Genomic DNA, 18,550 nt, shown 5'->3' on the forward strand with positions numbered 1-18,550 from the left:
ATCAAAATGTCGAGTAAAGTATCTATTTGTAGTAAATTATAATATGATGCTAATTATTTATAATAAATAAATTTTGTAAAACTTACTTATAAACAAATGTTAGTACAGTAGATATAAAAATTATTGATACTATAGACAACATAGTTTCAAAGTTTTAAATTTTTTATAATATATTGTTTTGATATATTTAAAAACTAAAATAAAAATTTTTATTATATACAGTATATATATATATATATATATAGATTCTAGTAATATAAATCAATATAATTCATTTAATTGCAATTCATTATATTTATTAACATATTTGATATTTTACAGAATTAATGTTTAATTTATTATTAATTAGTTTAAGGAGTTTAAATGGAAATGCTTTCTAGCATTTTCAACTGTAATATACTTAATTTTTATAGTCATTGAAATTTATAAACAAAAATTTTATGTTTTTTTTAATTAACAACTGTTTTAATGATGTGTTTTATGTCAAAACTAATTATTTATTTTTTTACTTAACAATGATTTAACAAATATTATTAAGTTTTTTTATTGTGTGTATATATTATTTGACTTTATTTTTTTAATAATATTTAGGTATTTTTATATTATTTCACTGAGAAGGCTATGATCAGGGTTTTTAAAGAAAATAAATTCCTGCCCTGGCTTAGACCAAATAGATGCCATAAATGCCTGGCATTTTGGGCATCTTTTTTTTATTTGTCTGTCATTTTAAATTGCTAAACAAAAAGCAATTGTTAAGCGTGTTAATTAAATTTACAATTAATGTATTTATTAATCAAAAGCATGGCAGGCATTTGACAAAATTACATATATTGTTTATGCCTGCCATTTTTAAAACCCTGGCTATGATACTGTGATCAACTAAAACAGTATTGCAAGTATGGGTTGGTATACTGTATGCATTTGGGAGAGTATTAGGTTAGACAGGTCTACAGTTTACTCATTAGTTTATATTAAATATCTGATAAACTATACATTCAATTTAAAAATGACCATGGACATAATTGTAGATAATATAAATAAAGCAACATTATTGTAATTGATCATTTTTTAAAAATTAATTGTAAAATTAACTAGATAATAGTAGATTATAGTCAACTATTTTATGTCGATGCTATTATCTAGTTAATTTTACAATTAATATATATATATATAAGTAATATGGTCAATCGATTTTGAGCGGCGTATTTTTTGAATAACTTTAAACTGTTAGAGATAATTCTAATTCTGTAAAATACATTTAAGAATATCATACTGACTACACTTAATATACTAATACAATCACAAAACTAGGATGGCCAGACTCGGGACCAACGCAAGACACTATGCTATTATCAACAGACTAATTTTAGGACAATGTAAATTTGTAGTCAAGAAATAATAGTTTAATATAAAAAATCATCGGACAGTACTTTTATTTTTTATACCTTGCCAAATTTGTCATAAATCACATTGTATAAAATTGTCTAAAATAAAAATTGACGTTATTTGTAAATATTATATACTTATTAAATGAAGATTTTCATGTTATCACTAAATCTAAAAAACAAAATTTTAATATATCGACTAGTTTTCGAAATAATCGACTTTCAATATAAATTATAATATAAAATTACAATAGTGTAATTTATATTGAAAGTCGATTATTTCGAAAACTAGTCGACATAATAAAATTTTGTTTTTAGAAATAATAATATAATTGAAAATTTAATCTTCTAAATATATAATGGTCATAAATAACGTCAATTTTATTTTAGACAATTTTATACAATGTGATTTGTCACAAATTTAACAAGGTATAAAAATAAAAGTACCAATCCGATTTTGATGATTCTTTTTTTATATTAAACTGTTATTTCTTGACTACAAATTTACATTGTCATAAAAAATTAGTCTGTTGTAGATTGACCTGTAGCATAGTGTCTTGCGTTGGTCCCGATATTTTGTATATCTGGTCATCCTAGTTTTGTGATTTCGTGTATATTAAGTGTGGTCGATATGATATTCTTAAATGTATTTTACAGAATTAAATTATCTCTAACAGTTTAAAAGTTATTCAAAAAATACGCGGCTCAAGATCAATTGACCGCCTTCTTATATTGTATATTTATAAAATTTATGTTATATTCTATAGATATTAATTGTTTTTTTACACAATAACTAAACGAATTATTATTATTATTATTATTATTATTATTATTATTATTATTATTATTATTATTATTATTATTAATATTATATTATTATTAATATTATATTATTATTAATATTATATTATTATTAATATTATATTATTATTATTATAATATTATTATTATTATATTATTATTATATTATTATTATTATATTTATAAAAAAAAATCTAATGTCATTTCATTTAATAAATACAATTTCTATTGACATCAAATAAAAAAACATAAAAATTAATTGTTAATAAAATCTTGAATAAAATCTTTCGTTTTTTATGGATATTTTATTGAAAAAAATGTAAATATTAAAAAAAATAGTTAATGTAAATGACTATTATTATTAATGTTATTATTAGTATTATTATAACAAATTTCAAAATTTATTTTATAAAACAAAAATGTCATCCGATTTCTATTGTATGACACAGTCATCCAATGAATTAAATACATTTGACCTATAATTTTATATTTTAATAATATAAAAATATTATAAAATAAAATAAAAACAAAATACAGATTTTTTTAAATGAAATATTATTGAGAATTCATTAAATTTATTATTTAAAATATTATTAAATATTTTACTAATAGTATTATTAGATTTTTAATTAAACGCAATTTAAAGACAATTAAAATTTTTAATTAATAAATTAATATAATTAAAAATATTTTATAATATATACAAATACAAAACAAAAATAAAACATTGAAAATAGATTATTTAATATCTAAATAAATTTAAATTGCTAAATTATCTAAATTGTATATTTTAATCAAATTATACACTTGTGAGATGAAAGTGTTATTATAATTATTAAGCTTCGGGGAAAAAGGGCAATAATGTGTCTCGTGTTAAATTAAATTAATATTAACAAATATACAGTTAACATGTTTTTATTTTATAAATTAACATCAATGAAAACATATTTAATAATTTATGAGAATAAATAGTTGAATTTTTTGCTAAATTAATAGTTTAACTAAATATTAGATTATATTCACAAATATAATTTTTTAATTTAATCGACACTTTATCTGTTTTTTTACATTTTTTAGATTTATTTACTAAATTTATCAATTTATATGTATTCAATCAATTAACTAATAAAAAACAAAACATGTTAACTGCAATTCTATAATTATTATTAAATTTAAATCTCGCGATAGTTTATATTATTTCAATACATCGCGCGACACATTATTGCCCTTTTTTCCCGAAGCTTAATAATAATTATTATTAACTAAAAATATATTTAATAATTAATCTTTATTTGAAATATACTAGAAAAATTCATAAATAAAAGTTTATTTTATAAATATAACAAATTATAAATAGTTTAAAACAAACTAACGCAATTAGATAAAATTTTATTTTATAACAAATTTTTTATAATATAATAGTAAAACAAATAAAACAATTTTAAACATATTTTAAACATTATAACATAATTGAATCTAATGAATCTTAAATTATTATAAATATATTGTTGTGTATCAATATACATATCAATATCAATAAATATACAGTATAGGTTATATAATGCGATCTAATAATAATAATACAATAAGATAATTATCTGGATTCAATTTTCAAATTAATACGTTTAGGTTTATTTGAAAAACTACTTATCATTACTTTGGGTGGTATATCTGTTTGGGCACATGTATTGAATCGGTATTTCAATACCAATGTCGCGAGTGTTAGTTTCATATTAATCATTGCAAACCGTTTGGCAATACACTGTCGCGGACCCAAACCAAACGGTAGAAATGCATAGGAATTCAGTTGATTACGATTTTCCGGTAGAAAACGGTCGACATTGAACTGTTCGGGATTGGGATAGTAGTCGGCGTTCATATGCATCGCATAAATGCCAAACTCTACCGCTTCGCCGGCTTTGATAGTTATACCTGTTTTCCGGCCGTCCAATGGATAGTCGTTTTCGGCAATTCGGCCTTCAATGAGAGCCGGCGAATGCAAGCGCAGTGTTTCGCATACAACTGCTTCGAGTAGCGGTAGATTTTGCAGCCGATTGACATCTAGTTGTCGGTCGTTGTCATCAGCGATGATTACTGTCTTAAACTCGTTGTAATGTTTTTTTTTTTGCTGCAGAATTTGATTACAGGCCAACTCATAGGTTGCAACTGAGGATATTGCCTCAGCTGTGGTATTCCTGAGCTCATCGGACGCCCGATTCATAATCGGACACAGTTTGGTAGTCGACGGCGGACTCAAGTATAATATGGATTCAGATTTTTTTGGAAGATTATAGATTGGATTAGAGATTAACTTATTTATAAGATTCGTTGATTTGAATTTTGAATAATTAGAATAATAAAATTAGATAAATTTATCCATAGATTCAATTGATAAATTTAGGTGCATTTTAAAAACTACTTATATGTATACAGGTATGTTTATACCCTACTATATAGGTATGTTTATCTACAGGTATTTAAATATGTAATATTTGAAATACATAGCATAGTAATAATATATTTTTAAAAAAAGTTATCTAGATTCAATTTTCAAATTGATACATTTGTGTGCATTTGAAAAACTGCTTATATATATATACTTTGGTTGGTATATCTGTTTGGGCACATGTATTGAATCGGTATTTCAATACAAGTGTCGCGGCCCTAATCCGAACGGTAGGAAAGCATAGGGAGTCAGTTGGTTACGGATTTCTAGTAGAAAACAGTCGAATTTGAACTGTTCGGGGTTTGGATAGTATTCGGCGCTGATATGCATAGGATAGACACCAAATTCTATTGTTTCTTCGGCTCTGAGAGTAACACCCGTAAGAGCGCCTCCTAAATGGATAGTCATTTTTTTTTTGGCAATCCGGCCCTCCATTATGGTCGGCGAATATAAGCGTAGTGTTTCGCATACGACAGCCTCGAGTAGCGGCAGATTTTGCAACCGATCGACATCTAGTTGACGGTCGTCATTGTCGTCATCATTAGTAATGATGACTGTCCTGATCTCATCGTAAAGTTTTTGATTACAGGCCAACTCAAAGGTTGCAAACGATAGGGTAATAACTGTCATCACTCCATAGTTAGTCAAGAACCAGGTATTGGCTATGACTTCATCGTCGGTCAAGTACTTTGTCATACCTATCATCGACAACAACAATAACAATACAATCATTGAACTGTTAGTACAACTATACAAATGCCTACCCTTTTCATAGTGTCTATAGTTATAGTCAGTTGTTTTATTTTTTATCATTAATAGTCTGGTCTTCAATAGCGTGCGCCTCCATAAGCAACTCAACAAAGTCCCAGCGCTTACCACTACTATCGTTACCACCACTACCCGTCCCAGTGCCGGCTTTTCGCTGACTTATAATATGACGGGTCAGCTGAAAGAAGTACTCGTTGGACTCGTAGAACTTAAAGCAAAGATCTCGATGTCTTAGACAGACATAATGTCATAAAATATTAGTAATAAAAGTTTCTCTGTCTGTCGGTCAACAACCCATTGTTTGTCTGGTCCGAGCTATTAATTGTCATACATTTGTACTGATCATCGACGAGGAGACCACGGCTGCCGTCGATATGTGGAAACCGATGCACTTATTCAGCAAAAACTATTCGCCAGGTGTTCAGCTCAGGTGTACTGTACTGACAATTATTGCCCACCGAATCAATACGATTATGGACTCGGATCGGGTGCTAGTGTTCAAACAATGGACGGTTAGCTGAGTCGACAAAATAAAAAATAGTTAATGTATTAAAAAATATACAGTAAATTTGCAAAGTAATGTTGTAATATAAAATAATAATAAAAAAATTTTTGTTTTTGTTATTAATATAATGTCTACGTGTCAATTTATATATCTATTTTCATTTTCCAATTTATTTTTTAATTAATTATATGATAATAATAAAAGTTAAGAAAATTTCAAAAGATAAAATAAAAATTGTTTTAAATTGAAAAAAATATGGAAATTATTACAAAAAACAATGATTTCAATGGAAAAGTAGTATTGATTACCGGTTCGAGCAGTGGTATCGGCGCCGGTATGGCCGTAGAGTTTGCCAAATGCGGTGCCCGTGTTGTAGTCACAGGTCGTAATCAGGATCGGGTCACAGCTGTGGCCAATCAATGCCGTGCAGTGTCCACACTGTTGACAACAACAACAATACTGCCAATTGTGGCCAACATTTGTCTGGAAGCTGACTGCCAGCTACTGGTGAACAAAACTATTGAAACCTATGGCCAGATAGACATTTTGATCAACAATGCCGACTGTCCAGACAGTTGCGATCTATTGGATCCAATGTTTACTGAAAAATTAGACCAATTACTTGATATAGAGCTCAGGGCTACTGTCAGACTGACACAGCTATCCGTACCTTATTTAGAGAAATCTATTTTTGGTGGTAATATTGTCAACATATCGGCTAACATATGCACAGTATGTTTGTTATTATTATTATTATTATTTGTTAAATACACTTATAATTATCTCCTATATATATGTATGTTTGGATATCTGTATATCTTTATATATATATATATATATTGTAGCACTCGATGGTTTCAATGCACTCTACGGCTAAAAGTGCACTACAAATGTATAGCAAGTGTGCAGCGGCTGGTTTGGCCTCCCATGGTATACGTGTCAATGTTGTTGTGTAAGTATGTGGGGGATGGGATGGGGTGTGGTAAAGGTGATATGGGAAAGATTTTTAAAAAATAAAATTATTTTTGTTTTTATATATTATATATATTTATAATATAACAAGTGTTGGCGTAATTACTACGGAAACCATGTCAGACTATGGTATTACCAATGATGGTCTGGCCAACTATGCTGCCCGGCTACCAGTGCGTCGTGTCGGTCAAATTGGTGATATATGGTCAGCGGTTAGTTATTTGGCCTCATCAGTGAAAGCCGGTTTTGTTACCGGTTCAACTGTTAGGGTTGTTGGAGGCGAACACGTGGCGCACGTGTTTGTCGAACAATATCTATAAATTGGTTATTAAAAAACAGATATTTTATTTTTTCTTTATTAATAAGTTTAAAAACTTAGTCATTTAAAAATGTAAAAGCAATAGTAAAATGTTTTGTGTGTGTGTGTGTGTGTATGTATGTATGTTTGTGTATGTATGTGTGTATGTGTGTGTGTGTATATATATGTGTGTGTATGTATGTGTATGTATGTGTATGTATGTGTATGTATGTGTATATATGTGTGTATGTGTGTATATGTATGTGTGTGTATGTATATGTGTGTGTGTGTGTGTGTGTGTATGTATGTGTGTATGTGTGTGTATGTGTGTGTGTATGGGGCCTCGGTGGCCGAAAGGCTAAGTTGTCGGCTTTCGAGTACGACAACCCGAGATCGATACCCGGACGGGCCACCTAAGTTTGTTGGGATTTTTAACGCGAGGAAACAGATAATATGTGTACGAAAAACTGTCCACATATATAATGCTGTCCTATCGTTAATAGGTACTCCTCTAACTACTGCACTCTCGGCGGTTATGAGTGCTATACACAGTATAACCAACAATACTAGAGAGAAACATAGTTTAAGGGTTCTCAAAACCCCGTGCATGCAATCATTGTAAAAACGGGGGATATAAATCCTGGATATTGTATGTGTGTGTGTGTGTATGTATGTGTGTATGTATGTGTGTATGTATGTATGTGTGTGTGTATGTGTGTATGTGTGTGTGTATGTTTGTGTATGTATGTGTGTATGTGTGTGTATGTATGTGTGTGTGTGTGTGTGTGTTTATGTATGTGTGTGTGTATGTATGTGTGTGTGTGTATGTGTGTATGTGTGTATGTATGTGTGTATGTATGTATGTGTGTGTGTATGTGTGTGTATGTGTGTGTATGTTTGTGTATGTATGTGTGTATGTGTGTATGTATGTATGTGTGTGTGTGTGTGTGTGTGTGTGTTTATGTATGTGTGTGTGTATGTATGTGTGTGTGTGTATGTGTGTGTGTGTATGTATGTGTGTATGTGTGTATATGTATGTGTGTGTATGTATATGTGTGTGTGTGTATGTGTGTGTATGTATGTATGTATGTATGTATGTGTGTATGTGTGTGTATGTATGTGTGTATGTGTGTGTATGTATGTATGTGTATTAATTCATTTAATTGCAATTCATTATATTTATTAAAATATTTGTTATTTTACAGACTTAATGTTTAATGTTTTTTTGTCAATTCATTTGATATAATGAATGACTTAATTTTTTTTTTGAGTTTTTCTGGAAATGCTTTCTAGCATTTTCAACTGGCTTATAATTTTTTTTATTACTATAGTTTTGATATTTTTTATAAACTAATATAAATACAAAAAATATAGTAATTCTAGGTTTTATTATTATATTAAAAAAATATATTTAATGTCATTTACATTTACATTTTTTTGATATTGTTATAGGTAGTCACTGCCATTTCAATGCTATACTGATTGGTGTTTTAATGCTATAATTATTTCAATACAAAAGTGATTTTTGTTTATGTTTAAATTTACTAAAGTGAATTTAACACAACTCTTAGTTTTATTTTTATTTAAATAATTATATTTGCAAACCAAGGTTTGTTTAATGCTAAAATCTACAATTCAATCTTAAAATGCATTGAAATGTTATATAGAAAAGTAAATAGTAAACTCCTACTTTTAAGTAAAGTTTTATTTTATTTTTATTTAGTATTTCACTGTTAAAATAATGCATTGAAATGTTATACAGAACAGTGAATAGTAAACTCCTACTTTTAAGCAAAATATTATTTTATTTTTACTCTGTATTTCACAGTTAAAATAATGTATTGAAATGTTATACAGAAAAATGAATAGTTTACGCCCAGGGATTAAAGCTGACTCAATACGACCTAATTATTTCTCACGTACACTTTAGTATAAATAGTGGTGTCTCTCAGACATCAAAATCAGTTCTCCTCAGAGAGCTCTCCTGGGAGAGATCTCCTCTTGGAGTGCTACAGCGTATAACTGTTTCTAAGATGAAATAAAGTATGCATATTACTTTGTGTGTATTACTTACTCGTCGCGGCTGGTGGACTTGGAATGCATCATGAATTACATTATAGATGTTATACTGATGGAAGCTGACCACGATTACATCATGGATAAAATTATGGATTGAGTCATGGAAATAAACCATGGATTACGTCGCGGATGACATTATGGATCACATATGGGTTCACTACAGGCCCAACGGTTCTACAGGCTACAGTTAACATAATGGACAGCTATCGAACGCCGCGCCGATGGAAGTCGACCACTAATTACGTAAGCGAATACTATTTAGAGGGGAACTCCGTACTGTGTCCGCTACACGGTAGGATCTGACCGGTCCGACCAAAGACTAGTGTTGACATGTGACGACGTTGAGTAAACCTTATCATTGAGTAACCTATTATAGGCTATGCAAAAGTTAGCGCTATGATAGGTTAACTCAGATATAGTAATAAGTCACCAGACACATTGGTCAACCGTTACACTGTCCACCTGGTCCACTGACCAAGGTCAGAGGTCAGAGGTCAGAGGTCAGAGGTCAGAGGTCAGAGGTCAGAGGTCAGAGGTTAAGGTCACATGTCCAAGGTCAAGGTCACTTGTCCAAAGTCAAGGTCACTCGTCCAAGGTCAAGGTCACACGTCCAAGGTCAAGGTCACACGTCCAAGGTCAAGGTCATCGATAACTGGAAATCCGGTTTTATGTACTGATGCCAATGGTACATGTTGGAGACCAGTAGGACAAGTGGTTATGGAGATATCAAGGAAAACATGTTTACCAAACAGACCTTAAACTAGACTTTGTACCAATCAGTTGGATATCCGTACGGTAGTATTATACGGATAGTTTATGCAAGGAACAGCATAAATTAAAACAGTCGGTCGACTAAATACTACACAAATCAACACATATAGCTTTGTACACAACCAGTGATAGGAGATCCGCTCGCTCCTTAAGCCACATACCGATAAAGATGATAATGCTGGTACGTGCAAAGCAAAGTAAGGGCTTAGTATATAAGCAATAGTAGGATTTACATCACGGGTTGCTGAACACTCATAGTGTTCACAGTAAAAATATACCCGTGATAACCCCACTTCCCTTACAATATTTATTTTTTTTCTTAATAAAATATTCATAAAAACAAAACATTTTATTGAAGACTATTAGTTAACAATTAATTTTTATTTCTTTATTTTTTTGATGTCAATGAAATCAAAAAATTTTTATTAATATGAATTTTCTAATTATTATTAAATATTGTTATTATAGTATGCATTATGATTAAGCAAATATTTTTTTAGTTTAAATAAAAATAGAGAGTAATGAAATATTAAATAAATATAGAATTTTTAAAAAACATTAAAACTTTTAAACTTATATTTTAGAATTAAATTTTATTTTTGTTGTTGTTGTAGTATTTTCAAAAATCAATAAATTTATAACTAATTTATAAACTTACATATATAACTTTCTTTAAATTTAGTATTATCTAATTTATATCTCATATCATACATTTGTTGGCGAATTGCATATTCTTGTATACCATTTTTATGATAAACTGCAAAATTATTCTATGCATTGGAATCAATTTCAAATTGAAATCACGCGCGTTTTAAAAACACGTTTTGATATATTTTGTTATTTAAACCATTGTTTTGACCATCTTTAATTGTGATTTATTACTCTATTATTTGATATCAAATTTGTTTATTTAAGTTAAAAAATAAAAAAGTTATTAAAGTTTAAAGTTAATGATATCAATATTTTTACGATACGAAATTAGATTATGTTTTTAGTGTAATTTTAAGAAAATTATCTAGCTTGAATTTTCAAATTAATACGTTTTGGTTTATTTGAAAAACTACTTATCATTACTTTGGGCGGTATATCTGTTTGTGAACATGTATTGAATCGGTATTTCAATACCAATGTCGCGAGTGTTAGTTTCATATTAATCATTGCAAACCGTTTGGCAATACACTGTCGCGGACCCAAACCAAACGGTAGAAATGCATAGGAATTCAGTTGATTACGATTTTCCGGTAGAAAACGGTCGACATTGAAGTGTTCGGGGTTTGGATAGTAGTCGGCATTCATATGCATCGCATAAATGCCAAATTCTACGGCTTCTCCGGCTTTGATAGTTATACCTGTTTGTTGGCCGTCCATTGGATAGTCGTTTTCGGCAATCCGGCCTTCAATGAGAGCCGGCGAATGCAAGCGCTGTGTTTCGCATACGACTGCCTCGAGTAGCGGTAGATTTTGCAGCCGATTGACATCTAGTTGTCGGTCGTCATTGTCATTATTGATGACGACTGTCTTAATCTCATCGTAAAGTTTTTGCTGAAGACTTTGATTACAGGCCAACTCATAGGTTGCAAACGATAGGGTAATAACTGTCACTCCATAGCCGCCAACAGTCAGAAACCAGGCGTTGGCTATGACCTCGTCGTCGGTCAAGTATTTAGTCATACCTATCATCGACAACAACAACAATACAATCATTTCATTAGTAGTACTACAATATAATGCCTACCCTTTTCATAGAGTTTATAGTTATCTTCAGCTGTTTTATTGTTATCATTAATAGTCTGGTCTTCAACAGCGTGGGCCTCCATAAGCAACTCAATAAAGTCCCAGCGCTTACCACCACTACTACCACCCGTCTCAGTGTTGGCTTTTCGCTGACTTATAATATGACGGGTCAGTTGAAAGAAGTACTCGTTGGACGTTTCGTCGGTCAGTAGATTAACACCAATCAACTTAAGGACAAACTGCGGTAATATAAGCAATGCTAGCGTACGATACCATTTGGGATTCAAAATCTGATTTATATTTATGATAAACGGGTGGTTCGGAGTAACCGCACAATTCAAGTCAATAGAGTAGACAGTGGCGGCTACGGTGTCCAACACTGAGTTTTCAAACATTTCTTTCATATTGATTGTCTGTCCACTGGCGGCATACCTGTCCATAACTGTTGTCAATTGTTTCAAACACTGTCTAACCTTTGGCATCATTGACCTGATCTTTGCCGATGTAAAAGCTGTACTCATTATAGATCGGATCCGTTTCCAGTCCCGACCTTCAGCTTCATCTATATTGTGACAGAGTATAGGATGTTGTCGTGTACTTAAAACGGCACGATTTGCCCGATTTATAAAGTTTGGCCAATTTTTCACAAAGATTTGTTTGACGAGATTTGGTTCAACAATCATAAGCACCGGTAGATTGCCGTCAAAGTAACTTTAAGTATAATAATGTGATAATAGATATTATTTTTTATTTTTTATTAGTTTTAAAATACTAATGATTATGATATAATAAACTGTTACCCATATATGTGTCCATATTTATTCATACGCTGGACATCGACATCGGCCCGCGTGCGCCATATTAGCGGCAGATTATTGCCGAAACCGATGACTGGTTTCGGACCAGTTATACCCCGTTTTGACCAATAATCAAAATGTCGAGTAAAATATCTATTTATTTATTTGTATGAAATTATTTGATATATTATTTACTAAAATTTATAATGTAAAACTTACTTATAAATAAATATTAGTACTGTAGTTATAAAAATTATTAATACTATAGATAACATAGTTTCAAATTTTTAGAAATTAAAAAAAAATATTATTTTAATATTTTTAAAAACTAATCTAAAAAATTATTATTTTAATATTTTTAAAAACTAATATAAAAAATTATTATTTTATATATTTTATATATAAGTGTGTTTTTTGTCTAAACTTATTATTTTGTACTTAACAATGATTTAACAAATATTATTTTTTATTGTGTATATATTACTTGAATTTAATTAATAGAAATACATATTAAATTTATAAATATTTATAAAATAATAAAATATATTAAATAAAACTTATTCTATTAAAAATTAACTTTATATATATATAAATTATTTATAATACTAAAATAAGATTTAATTAATAAATAAAGTTATTAAAATAATTGACAATTTTTAATATATAAAGTTAGTTCAATTCAATTGATTTAATAGTTTAAAAATTAATATAATTTATATTTAATAGATATTAGATCATAACATTATTATTATTATTATTATTATTATTATTATTATTATTATTATTATTATTATTATTATTATTATTATTATTATTATTATTATTATTTTTAAGTATATTTTTAATTAATAAAGTTGTCTTAAAAACAAAATAATTTATTAAACACTATATATCAATTGCTCTTATAGGTAAATTATTATTTGGTTCCTACAAATATATTAAAAATAATAAAATATAAATGATTATAACAAATATAACATTTTTTAAGACATGAAAATTTTAAATAAAATAAAAATATTTTTTGAACACTTAATTGATGCTATTGTACAGTTAATATTTAAAATTATCGCAATAAAAACTAGCAAACATTAAGTTAAATTTTTTTTAATTAACTTTATAGATAAAGTTTTTATCAAAATATTTTTTTTAAAAATCTAACTATTCATTAAATGGACATCGATTAATAATAATTATAAATATTTTTACAATTAAGTAATATTTTAATGAAATCTTGTTAATTTTATTTAATAATTTTACTATTATTTTGCTAATCTAAAAAAATTAATAATTTATATTATTATTTAAAAATACAAATACTTAAAATTTTTTATTGCTTAGATGATTACCAAACAAAACACATTGAAAAAAATGACAATTTTTAAATTGTGTAAAAAATAATGTATTTTTCAATTTGTAAGCTCCGTATTCACCGATCATTACCGATATGGCAGTCGACTGTTCAGTCGGTACCGGTATAATACACGAACAAATTACACGTAAATTTGAAACACCAAACACTTTGAAATTTTCATCGACAACAGCACCGGTTTGATCATCGGGTGATAGACCTATACGGCAGCCGCCCATCGGTGATACATAATCGGTATTTGTTTGGATAATACATTTGAGATAATTGTCGCAAAAATAATTGTCCGAACATGGATTACAACCGGGAACCGGATATCTATATAATTGAATATATTTTTGCATTGACGGGCTTTGGTAGATGTTCAATGCTAATTTCAATGTTTTAACCAGATCATCAATGTCGTTTTTATTACAAAATTGACACGGATCAATTAGTGGTGGTTGGCGAGGATCGGTAGCCGATGCTAGTTGTATACGACCAGTACTTTTTGCGCGTTTCAGTGTCGCATAAATAGGAAAACTGCTACGATTTAGGTATGGCCGATAAAATTTGCGCCATCGGTCAGGTTGTTTGTATGGGGCAACTAATGTATCAAAATCTGAACCAACATAACCGGTTCGTAGTAATATACAACCGTTGCTCAGTTGTGGATACGTACTGCTATTGTATGGCAGTTCCGGAAAACAGGTCACACCCAATGAATTCTGACTTAAGGGTCCGGAATGGTTGACCAAAAATTTGTAAATATTGTCAAATGTTTCCAATGGTTTGTCGACAAGCGATTGATTGATTATATCAAATTGAATCGCTTGAATAAATGGCGAATAAATCATATTATGGCCAACTTTTAGATTAGAAACCAGAGGAATACCCATTTGTTTTAAATGATCTGCCGGTCCGATACCCGATAGCATCAACAGCTGAGGACTGCCTATAGCACCGGCACTTATAATCACTTCCTTATTGACAAAAACATTGTGCTTTAGGTCATCATTTCCGAGTACTTCAACACCGATCGCCCGTTTTTTATCGTCAAACAATATTTTTGTTACCAAAGAGTTAACCAAAACTTTTAAATTTTTATTTTTATTTACGTCGAGAAATACTTTTGAAATTGATTGACGACATCCCTGATCATCGATAGTATTTTGGATGAGTGTTGTTCCCATTGGTTGCCTACCATCCATGTGTGTCCAATTGTAGCCCAATTTTTCCGATGCAATTATATAATGTTTAAAAATTTCATCAATAGTAGGTGTGGTTACTGTCAATTGTCCACCAGATCTATGATAACTGCGCTCAGCGGTAACTAAATTGTTGTCCAAATTGTTTTCGGTTTTCAGAAAAAATGGCAAAACATCGTCAAAAGTCCAACCTTTCAGACCGGTTATATCGGACCACAATCGGTAATAGTCGGGACATTCGCGATAGTAGTTCATTGAGTTAATGGCTGTCGATCCGCCCAATACTCGGCCCTGCGGTATGTTTACCCTATTGTCTACATAACCTAAATATGAATATTTTTGGCTAACAATAGGATAATTCCAGTTTTGGTCGGTTTCGGTTAGTTTCGGTTCAAATGCTAATTAAAAAATTTTATTATTAAAAATTTATGTTTAATTATATTTATAGATTGATTTATTAATAGTATTATTTATTTAGTAATTAATTATTTTTTATTATTATTACCCGGAATATCATTGTATAAGTTTTGTTTGCCGCCCGCTTCCAACAATAATACACTTGTTTGGCTATTTTCAGCCAACCGGGCGGCCACTGTTGTACCCGAAGCTCCCGAACCGACTACAATATAATCATAATATTTATTATTAATATCTTCAATGATGTTATCAACACTGTTTGATTCAATTATTTGTTTTTTACTAACTATTGTCAATAATAAATATAACAATTTTAGCATAGAATACATTTTTTTAAAAATTTTAATTAATGAAAATATTTTTGTTTTTATAAATTAAAACTTATTTTTTTAATTTAATAAATTTTCAGTAGATTGTGTTTAATGTATTTCTTGTACTTTATTTTTTTGTGTATCATACGTAAACTAAAATTATACCAATAAAAAAAACATTTATAATGTTWGTTAGTATTTAAAAAAATAATAATATTTTGCAAATCATTATTCAAAAAAATCTATAAAACAATGTTATAACTGTTAATGTATGTCTAGAAAACAGTATATTTAATGAAAACATTTAAATAATAATTAATAAATACTATTAACATATATTAAACTGTAATGTATTTCAAAAGAAACACAAGTGTATAGAAAACACTTTAGGCGTGGTTCACATATTACGTTCGCACTTGAGGGGAGGGGAGGGGAGGGGAGGGGAGGGGAGGGGAGGGGAGGGGAGGGGAGGGGAGGGGAGGGGAGGGGAGGGGAGGGGAGGGGAGGGGAGGGGAGGGGAGGGGGGCTAGCCAAAGCGTACTTTTGCGAACGAGGGGGGAGTGGGTGGGTAGAGACTTTAAGAACGTTCGCATTTAGATAATATCTTATTTCTATTTCATTAAATAACAATTAAATGAAATTTTAAAAAATAATTTTTGTATTATACATGTAAATACTGTATTATATAAAAATAAAAAATACCGAACCGAAACCGTACAATACATTTACAGTTTACATTTCTAATTGATACTTATATTAAAACTATATTAACAATGATATCCTACCCATTAAAATATGTTAATAGTATTTATTAATTGTTATTTAAGTGTTTTCACGAAATCTCTCTCTCTCTCTCTCTCTCTCTCTCTCTCTCTCTCTCTCTATTTATTTATACATTACTGTAGCTAAATATACAGGTGTACAGTTAACATATACATTAACAATATATATTTGAAATTTAAATATTAAAATAATAATAATAATACTTTATAAAGTTACTTAATCTATTTACTACTTTAGCTTAATTTCAAAAAAATTATCAAATTATGTTAATAGTTAAAAAAATTGTTTTTCATATAAGAATGTACAAGATTAATTTATCAAATTTAATTATTTTTTACAATAAAATAACTTTTATTTAATTAATTTCACATTACAAATTAGATTTTTTAGATTTTTAATTTTTTTTTGAAAATAACTTTAGCTTATTTTCAAACAAAAAAAACAATAATTACGGTACAATTCCAGGTTTGTATGAAAAAAGCGTACGTCCACTACAAGTGGCCTTACAGTTGCCGGTAATCTTCAAGTGCTCGAACAGTGGCTTTGAAGTGGTCATCGGTTTGGTTATACATTGGCCTTCGGGTGGCAAATATATGGACCAACCTTGTAGTTTAGATCCAGCACAGGGACCATCATTGAATAGTCCAACTTCACGATAGTAGGTATCACCTATTATATTGTTTGTTTGTTTGTTATAGTTTAATATAAAGTATAGTATAAATAGTTTTTAAAAAAAAAACTTACCGTCAATTATAGTTACAATAAGATTATATTTGCTATAAACAACTTTATGTATTTCGCCATTACTTAACACCAAATCAAACGGATTGTCCTTATGGTTGTCGGTTATAATACCATTACATGTCATAGTATTGTTGATAACTTCGGGCATCAATATCTCAACAATGTCTACACTACTGTCCGCATCACTGATACATTCAAACAAATTCAAAAAAGTACATTCAGAGTATTGCATTGGAGTTATGGCTATTGAAATAAATTTTATTAAACAAAATTTTTTTATAAATCATTATCACCTTTTAGTTAAATTATTTTACCTAAATCTTCAAATTTGGTACAATGTCCTAAAATTTGTTAATTATAAAAAAGTTTAATTAATTTTTTAAATCAAAATATTTTTTTTATTATTAATAATATACAAACCTTGAATTGTTTTCTCTATTGATTCAGAAAAAACAACAAAATCTATATTAATTAATAATATAAATATTAAAACTTTTGATAACATTTTAATTTTTATAAAAATTCTATACAATATATCTAAAAGTATTTATTAGTTAAGTTGTGTATTAATTAAACCTAGAAATCTAATAAACTAATATTTATATATATATAAAAGTTTTAGTAATAATAAAAATTAGTAGTTTTAAAGCAATTGTAATTTATAATAAAATTTACGATGATATTTATTTTTTTAATTGAAAATTGTTTAGTAATTGACATTGACATAGAAAGTTTGACATAAATAATTTATCCTTGTTATTTTCAATTGTATTACTTTAAATTTTACTTATCAATAATAATTACTAATCAATAAATTTTGAATTGTAATTATTAAATATTCAAATAAATTTTTTTATTAGAAACTAGTGTTTGTAATGATTTCAAAATAAGTAAAGTTGTGTAAAGTTCACTAATAAAATACTTAATAAAATCCCTAAGCCTATATTAAAATATTTCAAATAAAATTTAAAGGTAATTTAATTTGTATGATATGATGAGGGAAATATAATACAGTATTATGAACCCTAATATAAATTAACATATTTATTTTTAAACAAATTTTTAAAAAAATGTGTTTACTAAAATCTATGGGCGCTTAAAGTGGCAAATATATTTATACGTTGATATTATGTTAATAACCAAATATATTTAATTTTATTTTAATAAACTATAAAACATAAGATAT

The 18,550-nt window shown here is 28.6% G+C and overlaps 4 protein-coding genes across 4 annotated transcripts; 1 reads left to right on the forward strand and 3 right to left on the reverse strand.

Moving 5' to 3' along the window:
- Window positions 1-2,647: 2,647 nt before the first annotated feature.
- LOC128959264 (cytochrome P450 9e2-like) lies at window positions 2,648-4,407 on the reverse strand. The gene is made up of 2 exons (XM_054305202.1): window positions 3,844-4,407; window positions 2,648-2,662 (listed from the first exon to the last, which is right to left on the reverse strand). Exons 1-2 carry the CDS (start codon window positions 4,405-4,407, stop codon window positions 2,648-2,650), a joined length of 579 nt encoding a protein of 192 aa, XP_054161177.1.
- Window positions 4,408-4,830: 423 nt separating this feature from the next.
- On the reverse strand, window positions 4,831-5,328 carry LOC128959265 (probable cytochrome P450 6t1). Its single transcript, XM_054305203.1, has one exon. It carries the CDS (start codon window positions 5,326-5,328, stop codon window positions 4,831-4,833), a length of 498 nt encoding a protein of 165 aa, XP_054161178.1.
- Window positions 5,329-6,207: 879 nt separating this feature from the next.
- Window positions 6,208-7,237, forward strand: LOC128959281 (uncharacterized oxidoreductase MT0954-like). Its single transcript, XM_054305221.1, has 3 exons — window positions 6,208-6,637; window positions 6,751-6,857; window positions 6,969-7,237. The coding sequence occupies exons 1-3, from the start codon at window positions 6,242-6,244 to the stop codon at window positions 7,195-7,197; spliced, it is 732 nt and encodes a 243-aa protein (XP_054161196.1). The 5' UTR covers window positions 6,208-6,241; the 3' UTR covers window positions 7,198-7,237.
- A 3,799-nt stretch (window positions 7,238-11,036) lies between these two features.
- On the reverse strand, window positions 11,037-17,936 carry LOC128959266 (uncharacterized). Its single transcript, XM_054305204.1, has 9 exons — window positions 17,785-17,936; window positions 17,679-17,705; window positions 17,365-17,607; window positions 17,073-17,289; window positions 15,615-15,781; window positions 14,073-15,507; window positions 12,560-12,709; window positions 11,761-12,470; window positions 11,037-11,698 (listed from the first exon to the last, which is right to left on the reverse strand). Exons 1-9 carry the CDS (start codon window positions 17,867-17,869, stop codon window positions 11,037-11,039), a joined length of 3,696 nt encoding a protein of 1,231 aa, XP_054161179.1. The 5' UTR covers window positions 17,870-17,936.
- Between the last annotated feature and the right edge of the window lie 614 nt (window positions 17,937-18,550).

Source organism: Oppia nitens, unplaced genomic scaffold, assembly GCF_028296485.1.
Source record: "Oppia nitens isolate AA-2021 unplaced genomic scaffold, nextdenovo-longstitch-racon4-pilon3 scaffold43_pilon_pilon_pilon, whole genome shotgun sequence".
Classification (NCBI taxonomy): domain Eukaryota; kingdom Metazoa; phylum Arthropoda; class Arachnida; order Sarcoptiformes; family Oppiidae; genus Oppia; species Oppia nitens.